The sequence below is a fragment of the Danio rerio genome, chromosome 12 (genome assembly GCF_049306965.1).
Source record: "Danio rerio strain Tuebingen ecotype United States chromosome 12, GRCz12tu, whole genome shotgun sequence".
Taxonomy (NCBI): Eukaryota; Metazoa; Chordata; class Actinopteri; order Cypriniformes; family Danionidae; genus Danio; species Danio rerio.
The window spans coordinates 14,532,302-14,548,510 of NC_133187.1; the positions used below are offsets into that span (position 1 = coordinate 14,532,302).

Genomic DNA, 16,209 nt, shown 5'->3' on the forward strand with positions numbered 1-16,209 from the left:
TTTTATGAGATTCAATTAAATTCAGTCGTACAATAAAACGTACAGAACAATATCATAAGGGGTCTTTTCTGTATACAAGGTACAACTCTTACAAAGGTACAAAACTGTTCTTTAAGAACCACCATGTACCTTTTTTCTGAGTGTACAATTAAATGTTAAAAAAATAACATAAACCAAATTTGGGTGTACTAGTTTTTGATTGTTCAGATTTGATGTTGAAGTTTATGCACACATATAATATTGTACATCTTTCAATTAAAAATATGAATTTAAAAGAAAGATTTGTATGGGGTGTACTGAGCAGTGTACATGCTAATTGCGCTTATATTGTTCACCCAAAACTGCAAATTCTTTAATTATTTAAACTTGTTCCAAACTTACAGAAAACTTTGTTTTTGTAGTCAAGTTACAGGTTTTCAGCTTTCTTCAAAGTATCTTCTTTTGTCTTGTACAGAATAAAAAAAAAACACTTGAGGAAGAGTAAATATTGAGTACATTTTTGGGGGGTGAACTATCTCTTTAAAGCCATTGATAAGCAAACTGTATGTCTACTTCTTCTTTGCTTAGGACAGGTCAAAGGAAAGCTGGTCCCAAAATGAGCCTGGCTTCATTTATGGTTTTCTTTTATGTTTGTCATCTACAGGCTTTTGCTTTCCTTGCCATGATTACCTCTGGTTTGCTTATGGGTTCTGTACGGCAGGCCTACAGTTGAATCACATCATGCAACATTTCACATCATTACTGATATTCACTTTTGCCTATTTACACTAATAAAGCTGTTTTGACAATCTGCATTTTAACAGAGTGCTGCAAAAAAAAAAAAAAAAGGAAATCTGTCTATTACTTACATTTTCTTGTGAATGTTCTTCTAAAATGCAATGTTACACTTCAGAAAGGGTGAGCAAGAGCTAGGCAGAAAAATTACTCATGTACAGAATCAGATTCTTAATAAATATTTATTGCAAATCACTGAGATTCACAACATGTGCATACTTTATAACACATGCAAATAACTATACCTGTCCTTAAAAGACTTTACAACGAGAGTGGGACAAAGTACCATCCCAGGCTTGCTACTCATTGTCAGACAACTTCTCCACAGACCCACACACATACATACATATTTACATACTTACACAACCCTTTCTTTTGTGCAGAAAGAAAAAACCGAGTTTAAACACTATTAAACCACATCTCAACATGAGAGACACAAAACATTTTCCATTGAGTTAATACAATATTTAAGATTCCAGTCTCCATATGCAGGAAAATGTTTGAAAAATGTTTATTTTTTTACCCTTGTATGATATGACACATTCTGCACAAGACAAGAGCTACAGATACATTGTCAAAAGCCATTTCTATCTTGCATTTAGTAGATATTTTAACATCAAAGCGAACATTAGTTTAGCTAAGATGACATACTTTAAGACTTTGGCATGGACTGCAATAACGGCTATATGTTCTTCAGATGAACATTATGAAATGTTGAAGCTGATCTTGATTGTGGCAATCAGCTGCTCACTCGTTGGTGGCAACTAGTTTTCACCCAGTGAAGTGCAATGAGATTTCTTGCAATAAAATACATCACATTGTAAAAGACCAAAAGAAAAAAAGTACTTCTAAATACAAAGATAAAAAGAGGGAATGCACAACGTAATAAAAATGTAAAGGATGAAAACAGGTTTTAAATCAAAATAATTTGATTATTAATAGCCTTTGTAATAAAGACACATACGCAGTGATAGTACTATCAGTATGAACCATATCAAAATCGGGAATGTACAACTGCAGTTCACTGGGGAAAAAATAAAACTTGTAACTTAACAATTATTGACAAGCAATGCATGAAAGAGCGGAAAAAATGGACTTGGAAATACCTTAAACTTATAATCTAAAAAAAATGGTGGGAAAATTATTTTTATGCAACTGCTTGCACGATATTTTCTTTAAAACTGAGGTAATGGTCCCTTAACTGTATTTTGAAAATCTATGTATTTGCCACTGTAAGGTCACACGTGTTATTGATAATCGAATAACTGTTTGTTCCCTGTGCTTTAAATATCAAAATAAACAAATATAGTTAATTAATAAGAAAAAAGATTAAGACTAGTGCTAACGCTGAAATTAAGTGCTTATAGTTAAGGAATGCATTTTTGAAAAATAATAAAGATTGTGAAAGCATTAAATTCAAGTGCAAAACATTGTAATTAAGAACAAGAAGGAGAAGAATAAAGATGGTTCCTTGTGTAGTAACAGATGGTTTGGTCAAAACATTTGAGCGGCTTTGAAAATTACATTACAGCTAGGAAAAATGCTGAACTACTGTCACTCACTGTATAGCAAACAACTGAAAAACCTACAATTGTAGCAGGAAATCCATCACTTCATGGAACGTTGTGACTTAAGATAATTAAACAATGTGCAGTGTTCTGCAACTTGCCGACAACAGGAATAAGGCAAATTCATGCAAGGCCATGAAACAATGTTTCAGGAGTATGGATATTTACAAAAGTACCCTTTTTTTTTTTTTTACATATTTATATAGTTCCATTATACAAACAGTCACACTGAAAATACTCTTTACCAGCTTTAACCACTTCATTCACTCTACCAGTGATGAAATGTCTCAGGTAAACAAATAATGCACATTTAAATAAGAATGGGATCATGGAAATGCCGACGAGACTGTGTTATCAGTTTTTCTAATGAGCTTTCAGCATTCAATCTGTGATTGTAATTGTCTGCGTAGAGTTAATGTGCGACGATGCAACTGCTGCATTTGCTGCATACGGTCCCTCTGACGTGCCAAATTCTGTGGCATTGGGTAGCGTTGACACCCATAAAGAAATCGGTATGGAATGCGCACATGGCATGCTGTGGCACGGCAGCGGGGTTGAGGCATAGGTGGCAGAAGCATCCAGCGCTTGCGCTCAGCACAATAACGATATGCCTCCTTGCGATACTGCTTATCCACATCATCACTGTTCTTCCAGCCACCAATCACAAACACATCATCACCAAGATAGCAGATAGCAGCACCTTCAATACTGGTAACCTCTGGTGGAAGGCTCTCAAGAATATCATCAGAGATTCTAGCACTAATCTTCTGGCGAGCTACATCATCACGTACATTGGTGTAACTCTTGGGACAGCAAGATGCTGTATGGTAGAAATTAGTCGAAGCTACTGCCATTTGGAACAAGCAGTAGTTATCAATAAGTGGCAAGGAGTCAACTTCTTGCCACTGGCGACTGTCCGTATCATATCGCGTTGTGACTGTCTTCAACCCATCATCACTGTCGGTATCTACAGGTGTTCGTGCTGTGACATAAACGTATCGGTCTTCAACACTAATAGCCTTGACATCTCTCAAAATCTTAGGAGCAGATTCTAGGTTGTGCCACTTGTCTTGATCGGGTTCATAGACACTTACATCCTTGAAGCCTGGGCTAAAGTTGCCATGGCCGCCAATACTATAGAGAATATTTTTGATGCAAGTGAGGCCAAAGGAATGTTTACGTGTGGTGAGGTTGCTAACTTGTTCCCAGGTGTTCCGATTTGGATTGTAGCGTTCCACTGTCTTGGCAAATCCTGGTTCCATAGACCCGGCCACATATACATGTGTATCAGTGGCTGCAATAGCATGACCATCCAGATGGTTATGGATGTGTGGCAAATTGACCCAGCGGTCCTCGTACACAAAATAACCTACACATTCACTCAGATAGTCGCCTCCTTCAGAGACTCCACCAACTACCATGATTACATCCATATTCTGTCCAAATCTAGGCTGGAACGTGGCCATATATGAGGCCCAGAATTCTGTATCTGCAGATTTGAGGTTCTCAAAGCGGATTGCGTGACCTTCCACAGCCTCAGACACAAGCTGTAGACAGGCTGCGTTCTGTGCAACCAAAGGCTCATTTTTTACCACTCTTGTAAGATAGGTTGGCTTTATCTGTGGAAGCCTGAGGAGACGAAAGAGCTCCTCAAAATACTTAACACGTTCTTCTGAGTTCTTCTGAACCCATTTGACCACAGCATCAAAGAGAACCTCCTCAGAATCCACAGTAATCTCTGCATCAGACAGCCAGTCTCTGACTAGGTGAAATGGAAGAGTATAAAATTCCTCATCTTGAATGACTTTGTGGAAGTTGCGGCGAATCATGTCAGCAGCACGCAAGGCCAGCTGATCCAAAGTGTACATGTGTGCAAGGCTATGGATGGCCACACAGTTGCCCAAGCTGAGTTTTCTCTTCAGAAATTCTCCACAAAAATCTTTTAACTGCACAAGCAAGAACCTGAGAATAGAAAAGAAAATGCAGAATGTTAGATTTAACCACAATTATTACAACAAAAAAAAACAATGTTACAGACCAAATATATGACAGCAATGCTGCGTTATTTGTTAGTCACCTAGGACTTGGATATGTGACAATATACTGTAAAAATATGTAGCATCGATTGATTGATATTTTGCTAGTTTATACCATAAACCAAGACTGTTTTGTTACTGACAATCAAATCATTAGGCAGCATGTATGAATGAGAAAATTATTTTCAAAAACAACTTTCCTTGTGCTGTGTACAGATGAATTTACAATAGTCATTAACTGTAATAACTAGGTATTATCCCTAAACCTACTTTGTACAGCAAGTATGTAAAATAGAAACAATATATTTGTTGCATAGATATAACAAAATGGACTATGCATGCTTGTGGTATTAGGCATGGGCTGGTAAAAGATTCTGACGATATGATAACCTTAGACAAAAATATCATAGTTTCACGGTTTAACAGTATTGTGATAACTGCTCTAAAATATTTTCTTTTTATATGTCTGGGTAAAAAACTAAGAGTGTTTTTATTCCTGCCTTATTTAGTTTGGCTGAATCGCAGTAGAGTTTGTTTTTCCTCTTTATGCGGTTCATTTGCGCAGGTGTGAATGTAGCAATCACACTCGAGTGCGCACCAAAAGCGTATCAAAAAAACGTACTGAGACCACCTTTAAGCTGGTCTCAGTACGCTTTCAAACAAACCCTGGGGCAGTTTGTTTGTGGTGAGAACATGATCTGAACTAAAACCGCAACCCAACCGCTAAAAGTACTGTACTGCGCCTTTTTGGACTAATCCAGCTGTCGTAGTCCAATGCACTGTCTCATCTTATGGGGTGTGGAGGAAAAATATTTGTTGACAGTGCTTTATCAACAGGGAGAGAGAGGGAAAAACATTACTTGATGGATCGTTGGTAATATTTCCGTAAGATGAGTATATCACAGTTTAGCTAAATTAATTCACTACTCCTCCTGAAATGACTTGTAAATGGAGAAGGCGCATTGCAATGAATTAAAACGTTGTTTTCCAGCCACTTCATTCTCAAAATGTATAGTTTGTTTAAAGTAATGTGTACAATCTATATAGTATACAATCAGCCAGTGCAGTCGTACCTCCATGATAAAAAGCAACATTTTGTGTCTGCCGGTTAGTTTACTTGCGGGACTTACACTGGCATTTCCCTGCATGTTAATTCGAAACAATCGAAAAGCAGTTTAGGAAATATGTTCAATAACATTTGGCCAATGAGTGATGGGGATTTTGTCAAAAGACTGCATTTTGGTTCTTTTTTACTGGTTCGGAAAATAACAATCAGTGTGATGTGAAAAGGACCCAAAATCAGCAAAAAAAAAAAAAAAAAAATGCTACAATGGACCAATGAACCGAACCACAGATGTGAAGAAACCCTAAAACTTTTTTCCCTTTTAACATAATATATTTTATTTTTAAGAAACATTTAAAATATTTTGGAACAGTAAACATGTAAGACTAAATAATTCAAGTGAATCATTGACTTCCACTGTCTTCATTAGTTTCAAAAACACTGATACAATTTACATCATTATCTTTAGTTATCTTTTCGGCTGGAGATATCGTTGTCCTAATAAACAACAAAAAAGTAAATAAAAAATCTTACACATACCTTAGGAAACATATAGCAGAAAATTTTGAATGTTTTAAAATCATGACTTTTCCAAACCACGGTAAACCTTGAAACAGTTATAGCCCCATGCTTAGTAGTATTATGTCTTGTGAATTCATTAATATACTCTAATTATTTTGATAAACAGCAGATGACCGAGGGGCTACAAAAAAATTACATTCTATAAACACAAAAAGTAAAATGTTTCTTGATGCACTACCCATGTGTTGTTAAAATAAGTGCCATATAATCAGTTTTAAAATTTGTCTATAAAATTTTAATATCACCAATTTACATTTTGCAAACTAATATTCGAGATTCATTTTTAGATATACCACTGACATTTGTTAACAGTTATGAAATATTCTAACATGTCATGTGATAACATTCAGGCAAAAGACTAAATCACTGGATTTGTAGATATTCATTTCACGCTATGCAACTTTTTGACCTCAATCACAATCCATATGAATAAGTGAACAAACATTATAAACATTTGTGTAAAATTACAAATATTAAAAAAATAATGGGAATACAGTGGAACTACACTGCATTAGCTAAAACATGGAAAAATACATATTTAAAATGTATTTTACTTGTAGACGGGGCTTTCGAATATGCCCATGTTGAACAAATGCTGCGTACCTGAAATAGATTTTTTGATAGCTTTACCCCGAATGCTGCAAACGCCGCCTATAATACTACAAATGCCGCAAGCAGTAACGACGCCAAAACGCTGCTTGTTCTGAAGGTGTCGGTGATGCCTAAATGCGCTACACTACGCCTAATATGATGTCCAGAGAGTAACGTATAGTGACCAAACATACCAATGTTGTCTTATTAAGTTAGGCAGCTCGCCGAGTTTTGACACATCCTAATGATCCCTCACCTGTCCGCGAGCTCCAACACTTCGTGAACATTGGCGGTGCTCACTCGGATCTCGCCCGTGTACATGAACTGTATGACGCTCTCCACCGTCTCCTGATCGAGGCCTGCCTCGCTGCTCCACTCCTTCATCTCCACCCGTCGCGTCACCGACTCCGAAAACTGTCCCCCGAGTAGAGGGGTGAAGTAATCTGTGGCTGCTGCTAAGACCGAGCGGTGAGCGTTGAATTCGAAGTTGTTTGCTGCTCCCGGAGCACTGCTGAACGCAAGTGTCACATCACAGAAGAGCCCGAGCTTCCGCTGTTCATTCTGCCGCCGGGAGAGCTCCGAGCAGTGAGTAGCGGAGGCGAACTCCTCGGCCTCCTCGGACTCTCCGTCTCCCATTAGAGCACTCGGCGTACTTGGACTGCTGCTGTTTCGGCTGGCGTCCTCCGGGTTCGGAGCGGCTGCGGCCATCTCGGTGTCCGCGCTCTCGGTTCGTAAAGTGCGCAGTATGTTGAGGTGGTGGAGCACACTCAAACACACACACTCCAACATAAACAGAGCTGAACAACACGCACATGCGCACACACAGCATGCAACGCAGGAGTCGTTTTGACGTTACAGGAACTGACGTGAGGCGTGAACAGCTGATCCGAGAAGGTTTATTTATTTATTTTTTAACATTAGAAACAGGGCATACGTAAAACATGCAATTTGTGCTAATATTATGTGACTTGAATACAAATTAATACATATTTATTGTATAGCTAGTTACATAACAAAATATAAAAAAAACAATACATGAAAGAATAACTAATACTTAAAGAAAAAATGAAATTAAAAGAAAATAAATCAAAATAAGTTAAACATAGTATTAAAATCAGAACTATTAACCCCCATTTTTTCTTATTTAAATATTTACCAATTGACGTTTAACAGGGCAAGGAAATTTTCACAGTATGTCTGATATAATTTTTTCTTCTAGAAAAAGTCTTGTTTGTTTTATTTCAGCTAGAATAAAAGCAGTTTTTTAATAATAATAAAAAACATTTAGGGTAAAAATGTTTAGCCCCTTTAAGCTATATATTTTTTCAATAGTCTACAGAACAAACCATTACAATAACTTGCCTAATTACCCTATCCTTTCTAGTTAAATTAATTAACCTAGTTAAGCCATTAAATGTAACTTTAAACTGAATAGAAGGGTCTTAAAAATATATAATAATTACTGTCATCATGGAAAACATCAAATAATTCAGTTGTTAGAAATGAGTTATTAAAACTATTATGTTTAGAGATGTGTTGAAAAAATCTTGTCTGTGTTAAACAGAAATTATAATAATTCAAAGGGTTTACTAATTCTGACTTTAACCGTAAATATCTTACAATATAAGTAAATTATTCAAATATATAAATATATAGGCGTATCAAAAGGGATGTGATCGTTTAAAAGTAAGGCTTATAGCTATACTATTTTTTCAACAGCACAGTTGGTTTCTTATTTAACAATAGCCAGATTCATAATGAAGTTTCAAATCGATGCAAAACATTCTAAAATTAGGCATACACTCAATGACTCTACATCTATGAAGATGGAAAAGGCCACAAAGAGTAAAAAAAAGTCAACATTGTCCACTTCCTTACAGTCTGACTCCCAAATCAAAAACAATAGATTAATTGTCTTAAAATCAAAAAAGTTTTGTAAGCTGAGAAGACAAGCCAAGATACTTCTGCCCAAAGATTTTCTACACAATTGCATTCGAAGAATAAATGTGTTATTGTTTTTTAAGATTAGAATTAAAGTATGTGTATTGTGAAGAATTGTTTACATAGTAAAGAAATACAGGGATTGTAATTATAAAGGATTTAAAAATAAAATTCTTTCATGTTATTTATTCTTTCATTCATTTATTCATTTTCTTTTCAGCTTAGTCCCTTTATTAATCTGGGGTCACCACCGCAGAATGAACTGCCCTTCCAGCTGCAACCCATCACAGAGAAATACCCAAACACTCTCATTCACACACAGACAATTTAGAGTACCCAATTCACCTATAGCACTTATCTTGTCTTTGGACTGTGAGGGAAACTAGAGCACCCATGCGAATAAGTTTGAACCTGAACATATTGATACCATACCAAATTTTAATGGTGGACAGAAATAGCAAAACTTATTAACAAAATTTCTTCTAAAGTACAAATTATTACGTTTAATATAACTCATTTTCACATCTCCGATAGCTAATTTAGGCATTTCACATTTTAAGTATTTATTAGCATAAGTTCTGGTCAAATGTAATGGTTTTGGAGAAATAGATTTATTAACCCAATCATATACTTTGGGTAAATATCCATTAAAATATCCATTTACTAAATTCCAGAAAAGTCAAAGTAAGAGTAAAGGTTACCATCCTTTTTTACTAAATCTAAAATAAAAATTATTCCTCTGTCCACCCATTCTTTAATAAAAACAGATTTTTTTTACTCTCTAGCACATTCCAATAATTCCATATTATAGATTTGTGAGAGGAGAAATGCAAGCTTACATGCTTCCAAAGCTTGATTGTGAAAATTGGCAAGTTTGATAGAAAAAATATCAGCCCTGCATTTTGAGCCAGAGCAGCAAACTGCATACAATCAAAATGCTACCCATTTGTGCATACCCTTGAATTTGCTTACCAACTCCTATTCTATTAAAGCACAAAAGCCATATATGGGAAATATTCACTTCAATTTATCTTTCTTTCTATAGCGCTTTTACAATGTAGATTGTGTCAAAGCAGCTTCACATACAAGATTATAGTAAATTGAAACAGTGAAATTTTTAAGATGAAAAAATGTAGCTTTACAGATGCTTGAAATCTGGCCTTCAAATGACAGGTTGCTATCAAAAATCACCCACACGTTTTTGACTGAAGATGAGGACTGAACTAAGAATCCATCGAGGGTTAGACAGTGTTCTAGGTTTTTGCATTTGAGGTTTTTGGGTCCAATAAGCAAGACCTCAGATTATCTGAATTTAGTAATAAGTTTTTAGTTATCCAATTTTTAATATCAGCTAATCTGTTAATTTTGTAAATTCATACAAGTTATCAGGTTGAAAGGAGATATAAAGTTGTGTATCATCAGCATAACAGTGAAAGCTAATTCCCTGTTTTTTAATGATATCGCCTAGCAGTAGCATATGTAGTGTAAAAGGTAAGGGACCAAGAATTGAGTCTTGTGGTACCCCACAGTGTACTTGTGATCTTTATGATGCCTCTTTATTAACTGATATAAATTGATAATGTTCAAGTAGATAAGACCTGAACCAGGCCTATGCAGTTCCTGTAATACCACTATAATCTTCAAGCCGATCAAGGACAATATTATGATCGATTGTATCAAATGCCTCACTGTTGTTTCCTATTGTTTCTTTGTAGGAAGGACCTTGGATGAGCAGATACGACTTCTTTGATAGAAAAAGCAGGTTTGAAATAGGTCAATAATTTACTAGTTCTTTGGGCTCAAGCTGTGGTTTTTTAAAAAACAGGATTAATAACAGCTAGTTTGCAATTTTTAAATGTTTTTCTAAATTTCTAAATGTAGGGTATGAATTCAAAACGTTAACAACAGGTTCAGAAACTTCTAAAAAACAATTGTTTTAATACATGATTTAAGACATGCAGATGGAATTATAAGTGTTTAAAAATTGTTTTTGTCAATTTCTGTGATTTTGTCATGTCCCACACACTGCTTAGCCAACTTCAATCTAAAAAGTTGGTAAATTAGATCGAACTAAAAAGTTTTTTTAATATTCTCATTGTCTTTAACAAGTTATTTGACAAAAAAACAAATTTTCATATTTTTATTTTGTTTTCATAATATTGTTAATCATTTTGCACATGTCCTTGCTGTCCATCCTGTCATGATATGGCCAATGCCCCTTTAAGAAACCCTCTGATGTATTCATTGGCATCCCCATGCCCATTTTGCATTTCTTCAGAGGAGGTTAAAACACCTGATGTGCACACATGAAGTATCTATACTTATGTTTTCTATTTTCCCTTCATATTGTGTTTGAAGCTGAATGTTGTCAAGCTTAACATGTCCACCCTGTCATAGTGAAATATTAATTGATATTAAAACAAAATCAGAAAATAAAAATATAGCTTTTAAACTACAAAGAGCTTAATATAGGGAAACACTTTACCTGCTGTGTTGAACAAATGTTGTACAACCTGTGTTGAATAAATGCTATCTTTAGCCAAAAATTTCCTCCCTGTCATTGTCCGCCCTATCACAAATCCTTCCTTGACAGGGTGGACATATGCATTGCTATTGACAATTTATGTATTTAATATTTTATTGTTTATTAGTTAATGTTTTATGTTGCAACACTTATACAGATACATACTACACCAGTAGATGCAATACATGAGCCTTTGTCCCCCCTGTTGTGCCAATGTTCACCTGTTATCTTGTTTTCCACCATTATGTTCAACTTTTATGAAAATAAACAAATTATTTATAACCTCAGCAAAACATTGTCTGTGATTTTTTAATTAACCAATAAGGGCCAGTTAATATTGTCTGAAAATTTGACAAAATATATTAGATCTTGGGTTTTCTTTTGAAAAGAAAGTGCAACTATTGCATGTTATATTGGGAAAAAATGTTTTATGGGTGACGTGGTGGTGCAGTAAGTAGCACGTTCGCCTCACAGCAAGAAGGTCACTGGTTCGAGCCTCGGCTGGGTCAGTTGGCATTTCTGTGTGAAGTTTGCTTGTTCTTCCTATGTTCGCATGGGTTTCCTCTGGGTGCTCTGTTTCCCCCGCAAGTCCAAAAATGTGGTACAGGTGAATTAGGTAGGCTAAAATTGTCCGTAGAGTATGTACGCGCGTGTATGGATGTTTCCTAGTGATGGGTTACAGCTGGAAGAGCATCTGCTGCATAAAATATATGCTGGATAAGATGGCGGTTCATTCCGCCGTGGCGACCCCCAGATTAATAAAGGGGGTTAGCTGATAAGAAAATGAATGAATGAATAAATGAATATATGTTTTGTCTATTAGTTCATTAATATAAATAGACTTTCCATAATCTAAAAAGTTGGGTTGGTAAAGGGACATATTACCTTTCTGAAAATATACATTTTATAATCACATTGTAATCAAAATTTACTTAAACTACATGACAGGTTTGACACAATTTGAGGTTTGTTAACTGTTTTTCTGCTTGCAGATTATTTGTAAAAATGCTGGAGCTTGACCAACAATAATTTCTTACAGCCTAAGGTCTAATAATTAATACAACAACTATGTGGTTATATCAAAAATTAAAAATGTCAATGTCTCAAAGGCATTTTATATTGATAATGACCCAACTATTGTATAAATATTATTAGAACTATACACCTTGGTTTAAATCAGGCATGGCTCTCGACTAATTTGAGAAATATTCACCAACGTTGCACGCTCACACAGAGCGGAAAATGGTAGTTTGTGATTGGGTCAGCCCAATGTCAATAAAGAAAAGAATCAATGGGCAGCAGATTATGTCACATGGACAGGTACGAAAAAAAAATTCTTACTTTCAGAGTGTCACAGATCACAGCATCGTCAATTAATTAGGCAGAAATAAAAGCGATAGGCTGCTAAGTGTTTTATGGGCCAATCAGATCATAAAAAGATGATCAGCTCCCATCAAAAAGTACATTGGCCCAGTAGGAAACTGCCCAGTCTGCAAAATGGTCAGTTTGCCCCTGTTTGATAGAGTTCATTACAGCTGTCTTTTTAACGTTAAATTCAAGCTCCAGTGCAAGATCCAATTCATCAACATGCTGAGTGATTGTGGCAACTTGATGAAGGTTCATCTTCCAGCAGGACAATGACACAAACCACACTGCCAAAAAATCAATGCAGTGGCTTCACAACATCTCGGTGAATGTCCTTGAGTGGCCCAGCTAGAGCCCAGACCCAAATCCTAGTGAACATCTCTGGAGAGATCTGAAAATAGCTGTACACCGTTGCTTTAAAGGTACTGCAAAGAGGAATAAGCAAAAATTCCCAAAGAAATTTTGTGCCAAGCTTGAGGCTGTAATTGCTGCCAAAAGTGCATCAACAAAGTATTGAGCGAAGGCTGTGAATGCTTATGTACATGTAATTTCTCAGGATTTTTATTTTTAATAAATTTGCAACAATTTAAAAAAATAATTGTTTCACATTGTCATTATGAGGTATTGAGTGTAAAATTTTGAGGAAATTAGCAAATCCAATCTATTTTGGAATAATGCTGTAACATAAAAAAATGTGGAAAAAATGAAGTGCTATGAATAATTTTCGGATGCACTGTGCGTCATCCAAGTACCTCCAGAAGTCCAGCATGCACATGATGAGTCATGGTTTATATTGTACCATCGTGTGCAGAATAAGAGAATATATAGGCTGATCTTCAACTGTTCCTTTTTCTAACAGGGTACCTCTCTCTTCAAGGTCCAACCCTTGGTGCCTCACTGCCAAGGGTTCTTCTCAAGTTTCTGCAGTAGGTAGTCGCCATTAGCGAACATATACGTGGTATGGTCCTCCAAGTATAATCCTGCCTGAAGATAGGTCCCTCTTTAGGTTTATTTGGTGAAACACATTGTGAGGAGAAACGGCAGATGTTTGGGACAATCTATAGTGTCTTTCATGCTATATCTGCACTGCTGACACATGTTCAAGGCCAGCAATCTAGGAATGAGGAAGTGTTGAAGTACAACAAACAAAACTGGACAACTGCCTCCTTAGTCTTTCTATTCTGGTAGAAGCCAAGTGGCTCATTGACAAAATGATCCCAATCTTAGCTAAGGGAGGCTAAACCATGCAGATCCTTAGGAACCTTCTTTAGGCTTAATGCGGCACTGCCTTAAAGTTTGTAATACATATATTATGTACTTAGGTATGTCTATAAAGTCACAGATTCTCTATTCCCTTCACCACTTAAACCAAGGTGCTTATTCAGAAGCTTTGGTCTAAATCAAGATATTTGAATGATCCCAAACTCCCTACAGACTTGCTAAAGAAATGGAATAAGTGGAAGAGAGAGTGACCAGACCTCTGCAAGCTCAATCTTCCTAGATGCTATCATCCACCTGATTTTTATGTGGAGACATCAAGACTTACATGTCTTCTACCCACAAAAAATAGAAACACCACAATAAAGCAAAGACTTAACTCCACTGTTGAAACAAGCTCTCACTTTCTACTATCTGGCTGGAGAGAGAATACAACGCTTTATACGAGACTGGATAATAAATATTGAATGTTTGAAATGTGACATCATTGATTGAGATTTTTTTTTGCTTGAACGCTTAAAGAAACACTACACTTTTTTTTTTTTTTTTTTAAATTTTACAAGTCTCCTAGAATTAAACAGTTTACTTTAAACATTTTTGTATTCTTTCAACCGATTTCTTGTTCTGGCAAGGTAGTTTAGCAAAAAGAAAAAAAAAAAAAGAGATTTGATAATTTTCTATTTTTTAAAGCTCAAGTGTTCTGTAGGTACATTATGTTATTTTTTAACACATTTCTAAACATAGTAGTTTTAATAACTAATTTCTAATAACTTACTAGAATTCAGCTTAAGGTGACATTAAAGAATTAGGTTAACTAGGCAGGTTATAGTAATTAGGCAAATTATTGTATAAGGATGTTTTTTTTTTCTGTAGACGATGTAAAAAATAGCTAGGGGACTAAGAATTTTGACCTTAAAATGTTCTTTTTTTTTTTTTTAATTAAAAACTGACATTATTCTTGCCAAAATTAAACAAATAAGACTTTCTTCAGAAGAAAAAAATATTATCAGACATACCGTAAAATTTCCTTGCTTTGTTAAACATCATTTTGGAAATAAAAAAATAAATAAATTTAAAGGAGGGCTAATAATTCTGACTTCAACTATATATATCAATATACAGTATTTTTTTTTTAGCACTCCATACAGTTTAGCTAAAATGTATCTATTTCTCTACACCGGTCAACAAATTTCCAGTAAATGTTGACTTTTCCAGTACCTAACAAGCACAGTGTCTGCATTAAAACAATTTAATTTACTCAGTCAAACTTGTTTGTGCTTTAAAGATGTACAAATTATGACACATAATAACTTATAAAGAACTTTATTTTCAAAAGTAACAGATCTTGGTGCATAAAAACAACAGCAAAGAAGCTGATTTAAATTCACCTTTCTTTTGTAAATGAATGTGCTTACTGTGAATTGCAAATTTGCTTCCACCTGGTTCAGTGTGTCTCTCGTTATCTCGTTAAGTAGCAGCATGCATCTCATTAAATTTTTTTTTGGAACTATGTATTTTAGTATGTATCATTATAATCTTTTTCCACTGTATTATAAATGTTGATGGCATAATAAAATTTGCGTATTAACATTTAGTAACAAATAATATTTATAAATATGTATAATTTGGTGCTTTGCATATTTAAGATGTGGTGTTTTCATACAAATTAGAATTGACACCCTAACATCCTCTATTAATAGAAGTTCATTTCTAAATCCTAACCAGAGTAAAGAAAGATGCATTGTAGAGTTGGGAACAAGATGTTCTTAGAAAACATTAAATATTTGTTACATAAGCAGCCATTTTACAAATTCAATTGAAAATGTTCATGCTTTGTGAAAGTTACCAAGTTCGCTAGTATTTTATCACCACATCTCTTTGGTTATGACTAAATAATTTACCCCTCCCTTTTCCATTTTGATAAAGTAATGAAATAGATATGTTTCTGAATCAAAATATATATCCCCAAAATATTTAAAAGTTTCCGGTTTACGTTGACATGTGCTCAGGAAGAACGTAGGAGATATCATCCCATGGATGTCGGTAGAGACCCTGCTTCAGACGTTTCTGGTCCAGATAGTGACCTGTGGGATTACAGTAAAAAACAAACCAACAATCAAACATAAAAAAACAACAACTAAGAATAAGAAAGAAAAAGGCTCATGTAAAATTTCATGACCAAGACACATTATAGACTATGCACTCTGCAATTATCACACATTATAAAAAATACATGTTTACTGAAATTTTTTTTGTAAAGTAAACAAATCGCTAAAATTATTAAGTGAATAAACTATGCATAAATATGACAATTAAGTCAACTTAACAGTTCTAAGTTACAAGTTTACAATTTTTTTGTAAAATAACTAATCACATTTAACAGTACACAAGCTTGTTTGTCTTTTGGTGAGATCAATAAAAAAAATAAAAAATAGGAAACAGACAACATTGCTGTATTCTTGCCATGCCAGAAATATTTTAATTACCAGATGACAACTTCTTTGGAAAACAAGTAAAAATATTTTGGATAAAATCTGAGAGCTCCCT

The 16,209-nt window shown here is 34.9% G+C and overlaps 2 protein-coding genes across 13 annotated transcripts in view; both read right to left on the reverse strand.

Annotated features, from left to right (window-relative positions):
* The window catches only part of aclyb (ATP citrate lyase b), a 157,850-nt gene that overhangs the window by 38,447 nt on the left and 103,194 nt on the right, over positions 1-16,209 (reverse strand). For 9 of the 10 annotated variants that reach the window (XR_012387883.1, XM_073918302.1, XM_073918301.1 and 6 more), the window contains one exon: positions 14,972-15,746. The exons of the other annotated variant lie outside the window; for it this stretch is intronic. Coding sequence is in view for 8 of the 9 variants with exons in the window: in XM_073918302.1 (XP_073774403.1) it covers positions 15,652-15,746 (95 nt within the window). In the remaining variant the exon portion in view is untranslated. Of the gene's footprint in view, positions 1-14,971; positions 15,747-16,209 lie in introns of those variants that run through there. 10 annotated transcript variants of the gene reach the window in all.
* On the reverse strand, positions 513-7,436 carry klhl11 (kelch-like family member 11). 3 transcript variants are annotated; one of them, NM_199783.2, is made up of 2 exons: positions 6,871-7,436; positions 513-4,304 (listed from the first exon to the last, which is right to left on the reverse strand). In NM_199783.2, the coding sequence occupies exons 1-2, from the start codon at positions 7,320-7,322 to the stop codon at positions 2,717-2,719; spliced, it is 2,040 nt and encodes a 679-aa protein (NP_956077.2). In that variant the 5' UTR covers positions 7,323-7,436; the 3' UTR covers positions 513-2,716. The 3 variants fall into 3 exon arrangements, with proteins under 3 accessions (NP_956077.2, XP_073773531.1, XP_073773532.1); XM_073917430.1 differs by having other exon boundaries at positions 938-4,999; positions 5,095-7,434; XM_073917431.1 differs by having other exon boundaries at positions 938-5,009; positions 5,072-7,434.